The sequence below is a fragment of the Mustelus asterias genome, chromosome 22 (genome assembly GCF_964213995.1).
Source record: "Mustelus asterias chromosome 22, sMusAst1.hap1.1, whole genome shotgun sequence".
In the NCBI taxonomy this organism is placed as follows: domain Eukaryota; kingdom Metazoa; phylum Chordata; class Chondrichthyes; order Carcharhiniformes; family Triakidae; genus Mustelus; species Mustelus asterias.
The window spans coordinates 58,169,735-58,190,739 of NC_135822.1; the positions used below are offsets into that span (position 1 = coordinate 58,169,735).

General features: G+C 49.7%; 1 protein-coding gene across 4 annotated transcripts in view; it reads right to left on the reverse strand.

Annotated features, from left to right (window-relative positions):
• Positions 1–3,864: 3,864 nt before the first annotated feature.
• Positions 3,865–21,005, reverse strand: part of LOC144510087 (actin filament-associated protein 1-like) — an 87,096-nt gene continuing 69,955 nt past the window's right edge. For 3 of the 4 annotated variants that reach the window (XM_078239338.1, XM_078239335.1, XM_078239337.1), the window contains 6 exons: positions 20,320–20,434; positions 18,954–19,074; positions 16,834–16,971; positions 13,643–13,830; positions 8,430–8,540; positions 3,873–5,403 (listed from right to left, as the gene is read on the reverse strand). In XM_078239338.1, coding sequence (XP_078095464.1) covers positions 5,377–5,403; positions 8,430–8,540; positions 13,643–13,830; positions 16,834–16,971; positions 18,954–19,074; positions 20,320–20,434 — 700 coding nt within the window. In that variant the 3' untranslated portion in view covers positions 3,873–5,376. Of the gene's footprint in view, positions 5,404–8,429; positions 8,541–13,642; positions 13,831–16,833; positions 16,972–18,953; positions 19,075–20,319; positions 20,435–21,005 lie in introns of all 4 variants that reach the window. The other variant, XM_078239336.1, reaches the window with a different exon arrangement.

The following is a 21,005-nucleotide window of genomic DNA, read 5'->3' on the forward strand; positions in this document are numbered from 1 at the left end:
AAGTCCATTCAAAAGTCTGACAGCAGCAGGGAAGAAGCTGTTCTTGAGTCGGTTGGTACGTGACCTCAGGCTTTTGTATCTTTTTCCCGAAGGAAGAAGGTGGAAGAGAGAATGTCCGGGGTATGTGGGATCCTTAATTATTAATTAAGAAGGTTGAGAGGAGATCTCATTGAAACTTACAGGATACTGCGAGGCCTGGATTGAGTGGACGTGGAGAGGATGTTTCCACTAGTAGGAAAAACTAGAACCAGAGGGCACAACCTCAGGCGAAAGGGATGATCCTTTAAAACAGATGAGGAGGAATTTCTTCAGCCAGAGAGTGGTGAATCTGTGAAACTCTTTGCTGCAGAAGGCTGTGGAGGCCAGGTCACTGAGTGTCTTTAAGACAGAGATAGATAGGTTCTTGATTAATAAGGGGATCAGGGGTTATGGAAAAAAGGCAGGAGAATGGGGATGAGAAAAATATCAGCCATGATTGAATGGCGCAGCAGACTCGATGGGCCGAGTGGCCTCATTCTGCTCCTATGTCTTATGGTCTTATGAAGCAAAGGCAGCTGTTTGGAGCTGGGGCACAGATTTAGCTCAGGTTAGCGTCTTTGGTTGCATGTCTTTTCGGAGGTTTGAGAAAGTGAGGCGTTGCCTGTGGTTTGCCATTGATGCCGCATTGACCTTGGAGAGAATGGGTCCCCTGCACCTTTGTTCTGGCAGCTGATGTTGCCCTGATTAGCAGGCGAACACAGTGCTTGGGCACAAAGCTCCCTGTGCAGGTGTGAATGTGAAGTGGGAACTCTGCAGTTTTCCATCGAGCACACACTTGCACTTTCCAGCATGGTCAGCCCAAGCACTTGTCAAAACCCTAACTAACCACAGAGGAGACTCCCCAACTTGCTCCTTCGACCTCAGTGTGACTGGGATGGAGTGAGTTGGCACAGAGGCAGCAGAATCTCAGATGAGCTCGAGTTGATAAGAGAATGAAACACGAGAAAGCAGCGAGGAGAGTTGAAACACAGGAACCGAGCTGGGGATTGTCTATCTAGAGTGCAGTTACTAGGCAATATGGCCCCAGGTACACAATGTGGAACTGATACTGATCTGATGACCTTCTTTCTTTGGGTGTCAGTGCTAACCAGTGGCGAGTCCTGAGACATCCTGTTGTGCATTGATCTGCGACTTAAGGGGACACAACTTAAGTCACTGGTGAGCTAAACTCGCTTACAAACTGAGAAAAATAGTTTTGCATTTCTCTGAGAATGTCTCAAAGTACTTTGAACCAAGGAGGTACTTATTGAAGTGTTGTCAGTGTTGTAATGTATGAAACATGGCAGTCGGCTTGTACAAATCACAATGCGATAATGTGCAGATAATCTGTTTTAGTGATGTTTGTCCAAGAATAAGTATTGGCTCTAGGGCACCCCCTGCTCTTCATCAAAATATTGTACTGGGATCTTTCACATCAACTTGACAGGGCAGCCAAGGTCTCGGTTTAATATCTCATCTGATAGCCAGTTCATTTAGAAAGTGCCACGCTCATTCAGTACTCACCCTCCGACAGTGCAGCACCCCCTCAGAACTGACCCTCTGACAGGGCGGCGCTCCCTCAGTACCGACCTACAGACAGTGCAGCACTCCCTCAGTACTGAACCTTTGACAGTGCAGCACTCCCTCATTGCTGACCCTCTGACAGTGCAGCACTCCCTCAGTACTGACCCTCTGACAGTGCAGCACTCCCTCAGCACTGATACTTTGACAATGCAGCACTCCCTCAACACTGACCCTCTGACAGTGCAGCACCCCCTCAGTACTGAGTCTCTGACAGTGCAGTGCTCCCTCAGTACTGTCTCTCTGACAGTGCAGCATTCCCACAGTACTGACCCTCTGACAATGTGGCACTCCCTCAATACTGACCCACTGACAGTGCGGCACTCCCTCAGCACTGACCCTTTGACAGTGCAGCGCTCCCTCAGTACTGACCCTCTGACAGTGCAGCACTCCCTCAGTACTGACCCTCTGACAGTGCAGCACTCCCTCAGCACTGATACTTTGAGAATGCAGCACTCACTCAACACTGACCCTCTGACAGTGCAGCACCCCCTCAGTACTGAGTCTCTGACAGTGCAGTGCTCCCTCAGTACTGTCTCTCTGACAGTGCAGCATTCCCACAGTACTGACCCTCTGACAATGTGGCACTCCCTCAATACTGACCCACTGACAGTGCAGCGCTCCCTCAGTACTGACCCTCTGACAGTGCAGCGCTCCCTCAGTACTGACCCTCTGACAGTGCAGCAGTCCCTCAGCACTGACCCTTTGACAGTGCAGCACTCACTCAACACTGACCCTCTGACAGTGCAGCACCGCCTCAGTACTGTGTCTCTGACAGTGCAGCACCCCCTCAGTACTGACCCTCTGACAGTGCTGCACCCCCTCAGTACTGACCCTCTGACAGTGCGGCACTCCCTCAGCACTGACCCTCTGACAGTGTGGCACTCCCTCAATACTGACCCTCTGACAGTGCGGCACTCCCTCAGTACTGACCCTGACAGTGCAGCACCCCCTCAGTACTGACCCTCTGACAGTGCGGCACTCCCTCAGTATTGACCCCTCTGACAGTGCAGCACCTCCTCAGTACTGACCCTCTGACAGTGCAGCACCCCCTCAGTACTGACCCTCTGACAGTGCAGCACCCCCTCAGTACTGACCCTCTGACAGTGCAGCAGTCCCTCAGCACTGACCCTTTGACAGTGCAGCACTCACTCAACACTGACCCTCTGACAGTGCAGCACCGACTCAGTACTGTGTCTCTGACAGTGCAGCACCCCCTCAGTACTGACCCTCTGACAGTGCTGCACCCCCTCAGTACTGACCCTCTGACAGTGCGGCACTCCCTCAGCACTGACCCTCTGACAGTGTGGCACTCCCTCAATACTGACCCTCTGACAGTGCGGCACTCCCTCAGCACTGATCCTTTGACAATGCGGCACTCACTCAGTACTGACCCTCTGACAGTGCGGCACTCCCTCAGTACTGACCCTGACAGTGCAGCACCCCCTCAGTACTGACCCTCTGACAGTGCGGCACTCCCTCAGTATTGACCCCTCTGACAGTGCAGCACCTCCTCAGTACTGACCCTCTGACAGTGCAGCACCCCCTCAGTACTGACCCTCTGACAGTGCAGCACCCCCTCAGTACTGACCCTCTGACAGTGTGGCACTCCCTCAGTACTGACCCTCTGACAGTGCGGCACTCCCTCAGTACTGACCCTCTCACAGTGCGGCACTCCCACAGTACTGACCCTCTGACAGCGCAGCACTCCCTCAGTACTGACCCTCTGACAGTGCAGCACTCCGTCAGTACTGACCCTCTGATAGTGCGGCACTCCCTCAGTACTGACCCTCTGACAGTGCGGCACTCCCTCAGTACTGACCCTCTCACAGTGCGGCACTCCCTCAGTACTGACCCTCTGACAGCGCAGCACTCCCTCAGTACTGACCCTCTGACAGTGCAGCACTCCCTCAGTACTGACCCTCTGACACTGCGGCACTCCCTCAGTACTGACCCTCTGACAGTGCAGCACTCCCTCAGTACTGACCCTCTGACAGCGCAGCACTCCCTCAGTACTGACCCTCTCACCGTGCGGCACTCCCTCAGTACTGACCCTCTGACAGTGCGGCACTCCCTCAGTACTGACCCTCTGACAGTGCGGCACTCCCTCAGTACTGACCCTCTCACAGTGCGGCACCCTCTCAGTACTGACCCTCTGACAGTGCGGCACTCCCTCAGTACTGAGGGTTGCAAGCCAAGCTCAACCGTCCTGAAATTGCCTCCATTTCATAAAGATCTTCAACTCACCAAGAAATACACATCAGTATAATGAAGAAAATGCCATGTACAATTTATAAACAAATGCAATACAAAGTCAAGAATCAGTAAATTCTGGTGTACAAATCTAATAAAGTCATGTGAGTATTGGTGCTGCGTGGTGACGTTTATACACAGTGTTATTTTGCTCCAATATGATTAATACAGGCTTTTAATTATTCATCAAAACCAGTTCTCCCGCTCCGGTATCCCAAAGGCAGACAATGAGTTAGCAATCTAGACGCAGGACACTCTTTGGCATCTCACCTCAATTCTCCCATCTCCTGGTGGCAGACTAAACCGCCAGCATCAATCAGCCCATCAGATAAACCAACCCGGGGCTCACCTGCCACCCACGCCGTTTCAGTGCTGGTCACACCTGAGTGGAAGAGCTTGGCACACTTCTCACCCACTCACCCCAAAGCTGACCTCCAGCTGCAACCAGCTATGTCAGCATCGAGTATAAGAAAGATACCTAAAGACAGGGGAGGATGTGCAAACTCCTCGCAAACAGTCACCCGAGGCTGGAATCGAACCCGGGTCCCTGGCACTGAATACTGTGCGGGCTGTGTGGATTGTCTGCCAGTGTCGTGAGTTAGCACGCAAGGGTTGTTCAGAAAGTAAGTGCTGGTCTGGCATGTTTATATCAGGCCCCTCAACCCACTCCCTGGGGTGTCTCAACCTTGTTTCTGTCAACTTTTAAAAAGCGTTTAGACAGTGGCCATGAGTAAGATGGGTATGGAGGGATATGGGCCAAACGCGGGCAATTGGGACTAGCTTAGTTGTTAAAAAAAAAGGGCAGCATGGACAAGTTGGGCTGAAGGGCCTGTTTCCATGCTGTAACCCTCTGTGACTCTCTATGACTCGAGATAGACTTTGATTTAGTCAGGGGCTCCTGACAGAGGGCGATGGAGATGGAAGAGGGCATTTACCCTTCCTGAAAGGTGGCATCGCCCACGGATGAGCACTCGAGAAATGTGTACATTGTGCATGGGATAAGTGATCAATTTGCCTGTTTGACAAAGAGGCCCAGGAATTGTCCAGAAGGTTGGCGACATCTGTGATTGCCGCAGTCTTGTTGCCACGGGGTCGGAGAGTGACCTATCTCGGGGGAGTGGCTGGGGCGAGGTGGGGAGGGAATCGACAAAATGGGGAAAACAAAACCTGATTGAGAAAATAAACTTGCCGTCATGTTGCGCTTATAAGGTTAGCTTGCGTTTAAAATATAGACAGGAACAAAAGTGATGATGAAAGAGGCTTTTTGGACATTCCACCTCCTCAGTGAGATTAGAGTCTGATTCTGGCATCCTTGTGCATCTTATTACAAGTCTCCTCCTCGGTATAGCTTGCAGACTGTAATGGACACCAGGTTCAGTATGGGAGACAGAAACCACAAGTGAATCCAGTACTCTGTTTGCATGATCAACACGCTGATTGCAATATTTACAGTGCCCTCCAAGCGGGGCATATTCACACGGAGACAGTCCTTTGCTGAAGAATTGCATCTCCTTTCTCATTTGATTAGACCGATGACTTCATTTCCCATTCCTGCAAAGGAGAAGAATCATACGTCAGTCAGGGCAGCAAGATACTTATAAAATTCTAACAGGGTTAGACAGGGTAGATTCAGAAAGAATGTTCCCGATGGTGGGGGAGTCCCGAGCTAAAGGCTCATAGTTTGAGGATAAGGTGTGAACCCTTTAGAATTGAGGTGGAGATGCTGGTGTTAGACTGGGGTGGGGCACAGTAAGAAGTCTCACAACACCAGGTTAAAGTCCAACAGGTTTATTTGGAATCACGAGCTTTCGGAGCGCTGCTCCTTCATCAGGTCATACGTCAGTCAGGGCGGCAAGTAACTTATAAAATTCTCACAGGGTTAGACAGGGTAGATTCAGAAAGAATGTTCCCAATGGTGGGGGGAGTCCAGAACTAGGGGGTCATAGTTTGAGGCTAAGGGGTAAACCTTTTAGAACTGAGGTGAGGAGAAATTTCTTCACCCAGAGGGTGGTGAATGTGTGGAATTCACTCCCACAGAAAGTAGTTGAGGCCAAAACGTTGTGTGATTTCGAGAAGAAATTAGATTCAGCTCTTGGGGCTAAAGGGACCAAGAGATATGGGCGGCATGGTGGCACAGTGGTTAGCACTGCTGCCTCACAGTGCCGAGCACTGCTGCCTCACAGTGCCAGGGACCCGGGTTCGATTCCCGCCTTGGGTCACTGTCTGTGCGGAGTCTGCACGTTCTCCCCGTGTCTGCGTGGGTTTCCTCCGGGTGGTCCGGTTTCCTCCCATGTGCTGGTTAGGTGGATTGGCCATGCAAAATTGCCCCTTAGTGTCAGGAGGACCAGCTGGGGTAAATGCATGGGGTCGTGGGGATAGGACCTGGGTGGGATTGTGGTCGGTGCAGACTTGATGGGCCAAATGGCCTCCTTCTGCACTGTTGGGATTCTATGATATTGGGAGGGGGGTGAAATCAGGATCAATTTGATAATCAGCCATGATCAAAATGAATAACGGAGCAGGCTCGAAGGGCCGAATGAGCTACCCCTGCTGTACCAGGGACGGGGATGTCTCTGCTCTCCTGCTCAGACTGACTGTGAAGATGAGGGACCCCTGAGGTACAGTAAAGCCACTGAAAAGACAGGTCTCGTGTTTCGCCTGAACTAAGGAACATCGCTGAAGGGCCATGATCTCCACTGCAAGCAATCAGCAAGGTTGGAAGCAGAGAGGCCCTACCTGCAAAGATCCCACAAAGATGCAATGAGATAGGTGAAATAAAGTCAGAAAATGCTGGAAAAACTCAGCAGGCCTGGCAGCATCTGTGGAGAGAGAAGCAAAGTGAACGTTTCATGCTGCCAGCCCTGCTGCATTTTCTGTTTTTATTTCAGATTTCCAGCATTTGCAGTATTTTGATTTTATTTCAATGAGATAAATCTCCATTTAGTGATGTTCATTGAGGGATAAATATGATGTGGAGATGCCGGTGTTGGACTGGGGTAAACACAGTAAGAAGTTTAACAGCATCAGGTTAAAGTCCAACAGGTTTATTTGGTAGCAAAAGCCACACAAGCTTTCGGAGCCTTAAGCTCCTTCTTCAGGTTGAGTGGGAATTGTGTTCACAAACAGGGCATATAAAGACACAAACTCAATTTACAGAATAATGGTTGGAATGCGAATACTTACAGCTAATCAAGTCTTAAAGGTACAAACAATGTGAGTGGAGAGAGCGTTAAATCAGGTTAAAGAGATGCGTATTGTCTCCAGACAGGACAGCCAGTGAGATTCTGCAAGTCCAGGCAAGCTGTGGGGATTACAGATAGTGTGACATGAACCCAATATCCCGGTTGAGGCCGTCCTCATGTGTGCTGATAGCTGATAGCCAACTGACAGCCAACTGAAGTGAACTGATAGCCAAGTTCCGCACACATGAGGACGGCCTCAACTGGGATATTGGGTTCATGTCACACTATCTGTAATCCCCACAGCTTGCCTGGACTTGCAGAATTTCACTGGTTGTCCTGTCTGGAGACAATACACATCTCTTTAACCTGTCTTCATGCTCTCTCCATTCACGTTGTTTGTACCTTTAAGACTTGATTAGCTGTAAGTATTCGCATTCCAACCATTATTCTGTAAATTGAGTTTGTGTCTTTATATGCCCTGTTTGTGAACAGAATTCCCACTCACCTGAAGAAGGAGCTTAAGGCTCCGAAAGCTTGTGTGGCTTTTGCTACCAAATAAACCTGTTGGACTTTAACCTGGTGTTGTTAAACTTCTTACTGGATAAATAATGGCCAGGGCATCAGGGAGAACTTCCCAGTTCTTTTACAAACACTTATAAGAAGAGGCTGGATAGACTGGGACTTTTTTCTCTGGAGTGTAGGAGGCATTGTGGCGATCTTATAGAGGTCTATAAAATAATGAGGGCATAGATCAGCTAGATAGTCAATATCTCTTCCCAAAGATAGGGGAGTCTAAAACTAGAGGGTTTAAGGTGAGAGATACAAAAGGGTCCAGAGGGGCAATTTTTTCACACAGAGGGTGGTGAGGTCTGGAACGAGCTGCCAGAGGTAGTAGTAGAGGTGGGTACAATTTTGTCTATTAAAAAGCGTTTAGATAGTTACATGGGTAGGATGGGTATAGAGCGATATGGGCCAAACGCGGGCAATTGGGACTAGCTTAGGAGTTAAAAACAAAGGGGCGGCATGGACAAGTTGGACCGAAGGGCCTGTTTCCATGCTGTAAACCTCTATGACTTCTTACATATCCAGGAAGGGGAAATGGGGCCTCTGTTCAACATCTCACTTGAAATATGGCACCCCCAACTCTGCAGCATTCCCTCAGCACTGCACTGGAGTGTCGGCCTGTATTTGGTGCCCAGGTCTCTGCAGTGGGACTTGATCCCATGACTTTCTTGTGAAAGGCCATCAAACTAAAACGTTAACTCTGTTTCTCTCTCCACAGATTCTGCCTGACTTGCCGAGTGTATCCAGCATTCTGCTGTTCCTCCTCAGAGCATCTCTGAGCAGCTGAGCAACACACAAAGAAAGACTTTCGGAGAGGTGGGTGAGGCATACCTTTGTTTTCTGAAGCACACGACCCTTTTCAACCACAGTGACCGATGGTGTTCTTCTCAGGCTGCTTTTTGCTGAGGCTGTGCGTCTAAGGAGAGGGCTCACAATCGGAACCTGTCGATTGAATTGGAAAGAATCAATAACTCTTGACTTTGAGCGGGACGGCAGCCACTAACAGTTTGAGCCCAATCCCAGCCCCAAAGTGATCACATCCCGTCAAACGCGTGACTCTGAAGCTGGTCCACTTGAAGTCGAAATGGCAGGTGTGAATGAATGTTGGAAAGATAATGTTGAAGCTATCTGTGTTTTTTGGAGCCAAGTTGCCAGTTTTCTCTGCTTTAGTGTGTGTACTCTTTCAGATCACAGCTCCCTGTCAACAAGCGGGCAGCACAGTGCTTAGCCTGCTGCCTCACAGTGGCCTCCAAGGCGGCCTTCACGACACACAACAACGCAGAATCGCTGAGCAGAAACTGATAGCCAAGTTCCGCTCACATGAGGACGGCCTCAACCGGGATCTTGGGTTCATGTCACACTATCTGTAACCCCCACGAATTGCCTGGGCTTGCAAAATCTCACTAACTGTCCTGGTTGGAGACAATACACATCTCTTTAACCTGTGCTTAACCCTCTCTCCACTCACATTGTCTGTACCTTTAAGACTTGATTACCTGTAAAGACTCGCATTCCAACCATTATCTTGTAAATTGAGTTTGTATCTATATATGCCCTGTTTGTGAACACAGCTCCTCACTCACCTGATGAAGGAGAAGCGCTCCGAAAGCTCGTGCTACCAAATAAACCTGTTGGACTTTAACCTGGTGTTGTGAGACTTCTAACTGTGCCTCACAGCACCAGGGACCTGGGTTCAATTCCAGCCTTGGGTGGATGTCAGTGCGGAGTCTGCACGTTCTCCCCCATGTCTGCGTGGGTTTTCTCCGGGTGCTCCGGGGTGGGGGTGGCACAGTGTCACAGTGGTTAACACTGCTCACAGTGCCAGAGACACGAGGTCGATTCCGGCCTCAGGTCGCTGTCTGTGCGGAGTCTGCACGTTCTCCCCGTGTCTGCGTGGGTTTTCTCCGGGTGCTCCGGGGTGGGGGTGGCACAGTGTCACAGTGGTTAACACTGCTCACAGTGCCAGAGACACGAGGTCGATTCCGGCCTCAGGTCGCTGTCTGTGCAGAGTCTGCACGTTCTCCCCGTGTCTGCGTGGGTTTCCTCCGGGTGCTCCGGTTTCCTCCCACAATGCTGGTTTGTGCATTGGGCTGTGCTAAATTCCCCCTCAGTGTACCCGAACAGGTGACTAGGGGATTTTCACAGCAACTTCATTAATATAAGCCTACTTGTGACACGACAATAATAAATAAACTTAAAACCTTCCTCCCACAGTCCAAAGATGTGCAGGTTAGGATGATTGGCCATGCTAAATTGCCTCTTAGTGTCGGGGGATTAGCAGGGTAAATATGTGGGGTTACGGGGATAGGGCCTGGGTGGGATTATTGTCGGCGCAGGTTCGATGGGCCAAATGGTCTCTTTCTACACTGCAGGAATTCTATGATTCTATGAAGTGGAGCTGAGATCTGAAATGGCACGGTGGCACAGTGGTTAGCACTGCTGCCTCACAGCGCCAGGAACCCGGGTTCGATTCCCGGCTCAGGTCACTGTCTGTGTGGATTTGCACGTTCTCCCCGTGTCTGCGTGGGTTTCCTCCGGGTGCTCCGGTTTCCTCCCACGGTCCGAAAGACATGCTGGTTAGGTGCTAAATTCTCCCACAGTGTAACCCGAACAGGCGCCGGAGTGTGGCGACTAGGGGAATTTCACAGTAACTTCATTGCTGTGTTAATGTAAGCCTTACTTGTTACTAATGAATAAACTTTAAAACTTTAACTTTAATTGGGAGAGAGCACAAGATCATATTGTTACCACATGAGACAGCCAGCCGCATGATCAGATGTAGTCCGAATCTGAACTGATGGAAAAGGGTTGAAACATTCGATGGGTTGACAATGGGAATTTTGTACTGGGAGCGGATGTCGATGTGCAGCCGGTTGGGGAAAGGTGATGTGTGATAGAGAAGAGAGTTGGGAGTATTGGTCAAGTGGCAAATACTTCAAACCAACACAAGGGGAAGTGATGGCCTCATGGTATTATTGCTGGACTATTAATCCAGAAACTCAGCCTTAATGTTCTGGAGATCTGGATTCGAATCCCGCCATGGTGGAATTGGAATTCAATTTTTAATAAATCTGGAATTAAGAATCTACTGATGGCCATGGAACCATTATCGATTGTCGGAAAAACCCACCTGGTTCGCTAATGTCCTTTAGGGAAGGAAATCTGCCGTCCTTACCTGGTCTGGCCTACATGTGGCTCCAGAGCCACCACAATGTGGTTGACTCTCAACTGCCCTCCAAGGGCAACTAGGGATGGGCAATAAATGCTGGCCCAGCCAGCGACGCCCATGTCCCACGAAGGAATAAATTTAAAAGATCTGCGCTGTGTAAATGTGAAGTTGGTGCCTTTTGCTTTGACTCTTGGTTTGAGAAGATTGGCCTGAACTGAACTAACAGCACAAGGCAAAGCAAGGTTCACACATTCCTGAGACGAAATCGGGAAGCGCTTTGGAATTTCAGCTGTCCCACCCTGCTTTCTGTACAGACCGTCGGTTTTGACAGCTGCCTGGGACCTCAGGCTGTTTGCAGCTGCGAGTCCTCCTTACTGATGTCACTGACATGACTGACCCTACCCCCCCCTCCGGCCCTCCCACCCACCCCACCGAGGTGCCATGAAAGCCTAGCTGCTGAACTACCATCAGGAACCACTATGTACAGCCATCTACTTGCAAACAATGCAACAGCTTGGGACTGAGGTCACAACTGAGTGGTGTGAGATTGAACCATGGAATCCCTACAGTGCAGGAGGAGGCCATTCAGCCCATCGAGCCTGCACCTACCACAATCCCACCCCGGCCCTATCCCCGTACCCCATGTATATATCCTGCTAACCCCCCGATACTAAGGGGTAATTTAGCATGGCCAACCCACCAAGATATAGACCGGTTGGAAACTTGGGCGGAGAAATGGCAGATGGAGTTTAATCCGGACAAATGTGAGGTAATGCATTTTGGAAGGTCCAATGCATGTAGGAATTACACAGTAAATGGGAGAACCCTTCAGAGTATTGACAGGCAGAGAGATCTGGGCGTACACGTCCACCACCGATCACTAAAAGTGGCAACGCAGGTGGATAAGGTAGTCAAGAAGGTGTTTGGCATGCTTGCCTTCATCAGTCAGGGCATTGAGTCTAAAAATTGGCAGGTCAGGCTGCAGCTGTCCAGAGCCTTAGTTAGGCCTCATTTAGAATATTGTGTACAATTCTGGTCGCCACACTACCAGAAGGATGTGGATGTTTTGGAGAGGGTACAGAAGAGGTTTACCAGGATGTTGCCTGGTCTGGACGGTATTAGCTATGAGGAGAGGTTGGAGAAACTCGGTTTGTTCTCACTGGAACGACAGAGGTTGAGGGGTGACCTGATAGAGGTTTACAAGATTATGAGGGGCATGGACAGAGTGGATAGTCAGACGCTCTTTCCTAGGATAGAAAAGTCAAGTACTCGGGGACATAGGTTTAAGGTGCGTGGGGAAAAGTTTAGAGGAGATGTGCGAGGCAAGTTTTTTTACACAGTGGGTGGTGAATGTCTGGATCGCGCTGCCCGGGGAGGTGGTGGGAGCCGGTACAATAGCGGCATTTAAGGGGCAACTAGACAAATACATGAATAGAATGGGAATGGAAGGATACGGACTCCGTAAGTGCGTACGGTTTTAGGTTAGGCAGGCATCATGATCGGCGCAGGTTTGGAGGGTTGGTTCCTGTGCCGTACTGTTCTTTGTTCTTTGTTCACCTAACCCGCACATCTTTGGACTGCAGGAGGAAACTGGAGCACCCGGAGGAAACCCACGCAGACACGCGGAGAACATGCCAGCAGACAGTCACCCAAAGTCGGGATCGAACCTGGGTTCCTGGCGTCGTGAGGCAGCAGTGTTAACCACTGTGTCCTCCCTGACTGATATCTGAACTTCAAAAATCTCATGCTGGTCCTCATGGTGTCCGCTTTGACTCTGTGGGTAGCTCTCTCATCTCGGAGTTAGCAGATTGTGAGTCTGACTCCTACTCCAGAGACCTGAGCCCTGAATCCAGGCTGACACAGTCAGGACAAGATGAGATAGAAGCAGGGTAGTTGTTTCCACTGGCGGGTGTGTGGTGAACCATTGTAACTACATGTGTATGCCTGGACACACCCATGCTGCACCTGGCCCGAGACTCCTCCCTTTCCACCTGAGACTCCTCCCTTTCCACCAGAGCGAGGTATAAAGGTGATGGTTCCTCCTCCTCGCCTCAGTCTGGGCCAGGTCAGCTACAAGGGTGTGCTCCTGTTCTTTGCGAATAAAAGCCTGTTAATTCACTCACTCACTGGAGTCCTCGTATCGTGATTGATAGTGCATCAGAGTGAAACTAGAACTAGGGGGGGCATGACCTCAAAATAAGGGGGAGCAGATTTAGGACTGAGTTGAGGAGGAACTTCTTTACCCAAAGAGTTGTGAATCTGTGGAATTCCCTGCCTAGAGAAGCTGTTGAGGCTACCTCATTGAATGTTTTTAAGGCAAAGAAAGATTTTTGAACAGTAAAGGAATTAAGGATTATGGTGAGCGGGTGGGTAAGTGGAGCAGAGTCCACAAAAAGATCAGCTATGATCTTATTGAATGGCGGAGCAGGCTCGAGGGGCCAGAGGGCCGAACTCCTGCTCCTAGTTCTTATGTTCTTATGAAGACATACCGTTGGAGGTGCTGTCTTTTGGATGGGAAATTAAACTAAGGCCTCTCAGGTGGATATGAAAGATGGCACGGCGCTATTTGAAGTGCTGGGGAATCCTCCGCTGTGTGGTGGCTGATATTTATCTCGCAATCAATGCCAAAACATTGACTTCATTGCTGCTTGTAGGAGTTTGGTGTGAGCACATTGGCATTTCCCAACATGACAACAGTGACTGGGCTTCAGAAGCACTCCAGCGCTTTGGGATGCCCCTAGTTCAGGATATAGGCATGTCTTTCTTTTCCTGCCGTTGCTAGGACAGAGAGCGATGCTGGCAGAATGTGTCGCACACAGCATTCAAAGGAGGGGGGAAAGCGCCCCCTCATACCCTTAAAGCAACTCAAACAGACCTCGGCGTTTGCAGTTTCTGAGTTTGAGGAAAACAGCGCCAGCGACTGCCCGCAGGATGCCCGTTTGAATGTCTTGCTGAGGGAGAGAAGGTTAAGTTCGGAGCCTGACTTCACCCTCTCTTTAGCTCGGTACACCGCCTGTTCGAGTCGCCGGATCTTCTCCTCCAATCTGGGCAGCGTCTTTCTCTCTGCAGCCAAGAACAAACAGAGCACGGGTTACAGGGACACACACAACTAGAACTAGGGGGCATAGCCTCAAAATAAGGGGGAGCAGATTTAGGACTGAGTTGAGGAGGAACTTCTTCACACAAAGGGTTGTGAATCTGTGGAATTCCCTGCCCAGTGAAGCAGTTGAGGCAACCTCATTGAATGTTTTTAAGGCAAGGATAGATACATTTTTTGAACAGTAAGGGTTATGGTGAGCGGGCGGGTAAGTGGAGCTGAGTCCACGAAAAGATCAGCCATGATCTTATTGAATGGCGGAGCAGGCTCGAGGGGCCAGATGGCCTACTCCTGCTCCTAGTTCTTATGTTCTGCATTGGAGGGATTTTATGTCATGAGGACCACCTATTTACACTTCAATAACATCAGCCAGTTTTGCCCCCAACTCAGCTCACTTCCTGAAACAGCTAACCTGTGCCTTTCTTTTCCGTCCAGACTTGACTATTCCAACACACTCCTGGCTGCCCTCCCATCTTCCACCCACCATGACCCAGAGTCCATCCAACACTCTGCTGCCTGTCTCTGAACTCACATCAAATCCTGTTCACCCCTGAGCTGGCTGATTGACACCGGCTCCCAGGTTAGCAATTACTCCATTTTAAAGTCCTTTCCTTGTCTTCAAATCTCCCAGTGGCCTCGCCCTTCTTGATCTCTCAAATTACCTCCAAGCACGACAACCCTCAGAGATTATTTATTTATTTATTCATCGCGAGTAGGCTTACATTAACACTGCAATGAAGTTACTGTGAAAATCCCCTAAGTCGCCACACTCCTGTTCGGGTTCCACTGAGGGAGAATTTAGCACCAAACCAGCACGTCTTTCAGACTGTGGGAGGAAACCGGAGCACCCGGAGGAAACCCACGCAGACACGGGGAGAAGGTGCAGACTCTGCACAGACAGTGACCCAAGCCGGGAATCGAACCCAGATCCGTGGAGCTGTGAGGCAGCAGTGCTGACCAGTGCGTCACCATGCTGCCCGAGTCTGTGCTTCTGTGATCCCGGCCTCTGTGCATCACCAATTTTAGTTACTCTCCTATTGGTGGCTGTGCCTTCAAATGCCTGGGTCCTAACTTCTGGAATTCCTTCCCCAAACCTCTCCTCCCCACCTTCAAATGATGCTGAAAACCTACTCCCTCTTTGACCCAGCTTTTGCTCATTTACCCGACTCTCTCCTTCTGAGGCACAGTACCAAATTTTGATCATCACTCTGACAAGCACCTCAGAATGCCTCACAACATTAAAGATGCTACATAAATGAAAGTTGTTGTTGCAGCTGCCGGGATACAAGGGTCCCAACAAAGAGCCAGAGTGAAGGAAGCTCGGCCTGGAAAACCTTTTGATTTGATTTGATTTATTTTTGTCACACGTATTGATATGCAGTGAAAAGCATTGCTTCTTGCGCGCTATACAGACAATTCATAGATGAATGAGGGGGGGAAATCTCATAGAGACTTATAAAATTCTAACAGGACTAGACAGGGTAGATGCAGGGAAGGATGTTCCCGATGGTGGGGGGAGTCCAGAACCAGGGGTCACAGTCTGAGGATTCGGGGTAGACCATTTAGGACGGAGGTGAGGAGACATTTCTTCACCCAAAGAGTGGTGAGCCAGTGGAATTCATTACCACAGGAAGTAGTTGATGCCAAAACATTGAATGTATTCAAGAGGCAGCTGGATATAGCACTTGGGGCGAATGGGATCAAAGGTTATGGGGAGAAAGCAGGATTAGGCTGTTGAGTTGGATGATCAGCCATGATCGTGATGAATGGCCTCCTCCTGCTCCTATGTTTCTATGTTTACATTGGGCGGCACAGTGGTTAGCACTGCTGCCTCACAGCTCCAGGGACCCGGGTTCAATTCCCGGCTTGGGTCACTGTCTGTGTGGAGTTTGCATGTTCTCCCCGTGTCTGCGTGGGTTTCCTCCGGGTGCTCCGGTTTCCTCCCACAGTCCAAAGATGTGCAGGTTACGTGGATTGGCCATGCTAAATTGCCCCTTAGTGTCCCGGGATGTGTAGGTTCGAGGAATTAGCGGGGTAAATATGTGGGTTTACGGGGATAAGGCCTCGGTGGGATGGTTGTCAGTGCAGACTCGATGGGCTGAATGGCCTCTTTTTGCATTGTAGCGTTCTATGGGTTTCTACATAGGGGAGAAGGAAAAGAGAGGGTGCAGAGGGAGTTACAGCCACAGCTAAGGTGTAGAGAAAGGTCAACTTAATATAAGGTAGGTCCATTCAAAAGTCTGATGGCAGCAGGGAAGAAGCTGTTCTTGAGTCAGTTGGTACGTGACCTCAGACTTTTGTATCTTTTTCCCCGAAGGAAGAAGGTGGAAGAGAGAATGTCCGGGGTGCGTGGGGTCCTTGATTATGCTGGCTGCTTTGCTGAGGCAGCGGGAAGTGTAGACAGAGTCAATGGATGGGAGGCTGGTTTGCGTGATGGACTGGGCTATATTCACGACCCTTTGTAGTTTGCCTCAAGTGTTTCACCATCATCTCTAATCACGTGCTCACTTTGAATCATAGAATCCCTATACTGCAGAAGGAGGCCATTCAGCCCATCGAGTCTGCACCGACAATGATCCCAGCCAGGCCCTATCCCTGTAACCCCATATCTTTAACCTGCTAGACCCCCTGACACTAAGGGGCAATTTAGCATGGCCAACCCACTTAACCTGCACACCTTTGGACTGTGGGAGGAAACCGGAGCACCCGGGGGGAAACCCACACAGACACGGGGAGAACGTGCAGACTCCGCACAGACAGTGACCCAAGCCGGGAATCGAACTCGGGTCCCTGGCGCTGTGAGGCAGCAGTGCTAACCCACTGTGTGAACCGTGCCGCTGTGTGAACAGGACTCCTAAATTTACCTGACCCCGTCTAACTTTCCCACCAGCAAATGTGTCAATCAGGGTAAGAGAGCGCAGTGATAACTCGTACAAGCCCTGCAATCCAATGCTGCACCTTCTCCTTACCAGGCGCAGAGTCCATCGCCTCTTTGAAATCCTTCTTGTCCGTCTGTGTGGATTGGTTTCGAACCGGCTCCTTTTCTGCCCCACACGTTTTGATTTCAAAGTCACTCCAAGATTTTAATAAGCTGGCGTGGGGAAATGCTGTTGGGCGAAAAGGGTGGAAAAGTTAGAATTGTTTCATTCTGCGTGTCTCCTTGTTGATCAGTTGCTTCATCAGCCTGATCATGTGACTTCCAAGTGTGTTCAGTCTCGACCTTCGTCTGGTTCAGGCAACTGGGAGTTTAAATTCATAGAGTCATAGAATCAGAGAGGTTTACAGCAGGTCCTTCGGCCCAACTTGTCCATGCCGCCCTTTTTTCTAACCACTAAGCTAATCCCAATTGCCCACATTTGACCCATATCCCTCTATACCCATCGTACCCATGTAACTGCTTTTTAAAAGTCAAAATTGTACCCACCTCTATTACTGCCTCTGGCAGCTCGTTCCAGACACTCACCACCCTCTGGGTGAAATAATTGCCCCTCTGGACCCTTTTGTATCTCTGCCTTCTCACCTTAAACCTATACCCTCTAGTTTTAGACTTTCCTGCCTTTGGGAAAAAGATATTGACTATCTAGCTGATCTATGCCCGTCATTATTTTATAGACCTCTATAAGATCACCCCTAAGCCTCCTACGCTCCAGAGAAAAAGTCCCAGTCTATCCAGCCTCTCCTTATAACTCAAACCATCAAGTCCCGGTAGCATCCTAGTAAATCTTTTCTGCACTCTTTCTAGTTTAATAATATCCTTTCTATAATAGGGTGACCAGAACTATACACAGTATTCCAAGTGTGGCCTTACCAATGTCTTGTACAACTTCAAGGAGATGTCCTCTCCTTACAACTCAAACCATCAAGTCCTGGTAGCATCCTAGTAAATCTTTTCTGCATTCTTTCTAGTTTAATAATATCCTTTCTATAATAGAGTGACCAGAAACGTACACAGTATCCTACACAGTGTCTACATTGTATAGCAAAAGAAACCTGTAGTGGAAACAGGGAGGAAACTTCCTTGGGCACTTACTTCCTCACCTCGTGGGCCCATGTTAACTGTGAGACGGAAGCATCTGAAAACAACCACCTCCAAGTCCCATCCTGATACAACATTGTGACACAGTGCTTCGTGTTCTTACTTCACCCCAGGCCCAGCTTGTTCAGAGGACCTTAGGATCGCTGCCAAGGCCAGCGTCGCTGCCAAGGCTAGCGTTGCTGCCAAGGCCAGCATCCCCAATTGCCCTTGTGAAGGTGACGCTGAACTACCTCAGCAGGTGCAGCAGTCCATGGGGTGCAGGTACAGCCACAATGCTCTTGACACAACTGAGTGTCTCACTCAGCCATTTCAGAGGATAATTGAGAGTCAACCACATTGCTGTGGCTCTGGAGTCACATGTAGGCCAGACCGGGTAAGGACGGCAGATTTCCTTCCCTAAAGGGACATTAGTGAACCAGGTGGGGTTTTATATCAGTCAGTGACAGTTTTTTTTTCCTGAATCATTATTAGCGAGATCAGCTTTTAATTCCAGATTTATTAATTAATTGGATTTGAATTCTCCCAACTGCAATGAATACATGATCACTCATCCAGGCACGGTGGCACAGTGAGTTAGCACTGCTGCCTCACAGTGCCAGGGACCCGGGTTCAATTCCCGGCTTGGGTCACTGTCTGCGCGGAGTCTGTCCATTCTCCCCGTGTCTGTGTGGGTTTTTCTCCAGGTGCTCCGGTTTCCTCCCACACTCCAAAGATGCATGGGTTAGGCGGATTGGCCTAACCCATGACTAAATTCTCCCTCAGTCTACCCAAACAGGCGCCGGAGTGTGACGACTGGGGGATTTTCACAGTAACTTCATTGCAGTGTTAATGTAAGCCTACTTGTGATGAATAAATAAATCAAACTTTAACTTTTAGGCCTCTGGGTTACCAATTCAATAATATTCCCACTAGATTACCATCTCCCTGCTGTTATATGTGATTTAATTGCCACCTTGGCTGTCAGTTTAAGATTGACCTAAGCAACTCATGGGAGAGTGTCACCAGGACAGCTGAAGGAAGAAGCTAAGGAGAAAACCCTCGGCCAACACTTACCGCTTGGCAGAGTGTTGTATCTTGCTGTGTTATTGTTGTTTATATTGCTATGATGCTCCCTCTCTGGAAGTGCTGTGTGTTCTCTGTTCACCAGGTCTTGTCTTGGCAAATCGACCCTCTGCTGGAGACAAACAGAGAGAAGGCCATTCATTCCTGCTCTATACCGAGGCTCGGGCCTTGCAATGTAGCTCATGGTGAGGAGGTAGCCAAGCAGAGGCCTAGTTTAATGCATCAGATACTATCTCAAATGCCACATCAGGAATGAGACAGGATGGATTTATCCGTCAGGGAAAACTCCATTCCTTGAAGTTCCTGTTCCTCAAACTGGAAATTGCTGCAAGGGGGAAGAGCAGAGAGTCTTCGATCGTCTATGAAATGCAGCTCCGCCCACCTAATGGACTCCATGTTGCTAGTTCTGTTTTACCTCAGAATGGGCCCTTCATCACTGGAATAGACTTGGGTCACTGTCTGCGCGGAGTCTGCACATTCTCCCCGTTTCTGCGTGGGTTTCCTCTGGGCGCTCCGGTTTCCTCCCACAGTCCGAAAGACGTGCTGGTTAGGTGCTAAATTCTCCCTCAGTGTAACCCGAACAGGCGCCGGACTGTGGCGACTAGGGGATTTTCACAATAACTTCCAATGCTTTGGAAGAAGATGGAATCAGAGTCCAGCCTTCAGGTGAGAGTGGACACAAAGGGCGGGATTTTCCGGCTGCGCTCGCCCCCAAGCCTGGAAATTCCGCCTGAGGTCAATGGGCCTTTGCATGGTCCACCCCTGCCCGCTACAGTTCCCGTGGTGGGCGGGACAGGAAAATTCCTCCCCAAGACTTTCAAGGGTGGGGACAAAATGTGGGTGCTCCACTGTGCTGTGCCCCAGGGGGTAGAAAATGGCCTTGTGCCCTCAATTTCCCAGTGTGTTCCCACCTTAGGCACTGTAAGAATAGCAAGATAAAAATAAAAAAATGTGTCTTTTTAAATTCATTCTTGGAATATGAGCAAGGCCTTTTTTCATTTATTGCCCATTCTCAGTTGACCCAACTGAATGGTTTACTGGGTTCTCTCAGAGGACTTTCAAAAGTCAATCATGTAGTGTGGGACTGGAGTCACATATAGACCAGACCGGGTGAGGACAGAAGATTTCCTTCCCTAAGGAATCAGTCGAGATTTTAATGACAGCTTCCTGCTCACTCTTACGGAGAAGCAGCAATTTTGTTTCCACATTTTTACAAAGTAAAATCCTGAATTCAAATCCTCAGACTGCTTTGGTGCGTTAACTAATCCGGCTAACGGAACCGCGGCACTCCCTTCCCCCCGCAGCTAGACCTCGACCTTCTCCGTGAAACGCTAACGTCACTGTTCTCACGCCCTACCGTCTGCCGCGTGGCCCTGGAGCCTCCATCCTCTGGGATGGTCTGGACGGAAACATGGCCAAATGGGTCATCCATGTAGGTGTTGGGTGTCGTGATTCTTCGCTGGAGCAGCCCACTGTAAACGATTAAAATATCTCACTGAGTGAAGGTGGCACGAGTCAACGAGGCGCCTCCTCAGACCTCACCGTCTCAACACATTCCAATAACACTCCAAGCATCATCATCAGCAACATGGACGTCAAAGAGACTGATCTCAGCAAGGAGACTGGAGAGGCTCTTAACTCTCAGTCCGAGCATGCATTAACCCCCACCCACCAACTGCACACAGCGTGCCCAGTAACAGGGTGGCACTGTAGAACAGGCGGCAATCAATCTGATTCACCTGACCCTGGGAACTGTTTAATAGGAAATAGTTTCCAATTTCCAACAGTTGGTACTGGGTCTTCAGGGGTGGCACAGTGGCACAGTGGTTAGCACTGCTGCCTCACAGCGCCAGGGACCCGGGTTCGATTCCTGGCGTGGGTCACTGTCTGTGTGGGGTTTGCACGTTCCCCCCCGTGTCTGCGTGGGTTTCCTCCCACATTCCAAAGACATGCGGGTTAGGTGGATTGACCCGAACAGGCGCCGGAGTGTGGCGACGAGGGGAACTTCACAGTAACTTCATTGCAGTGTTAATGTAAGCCTTA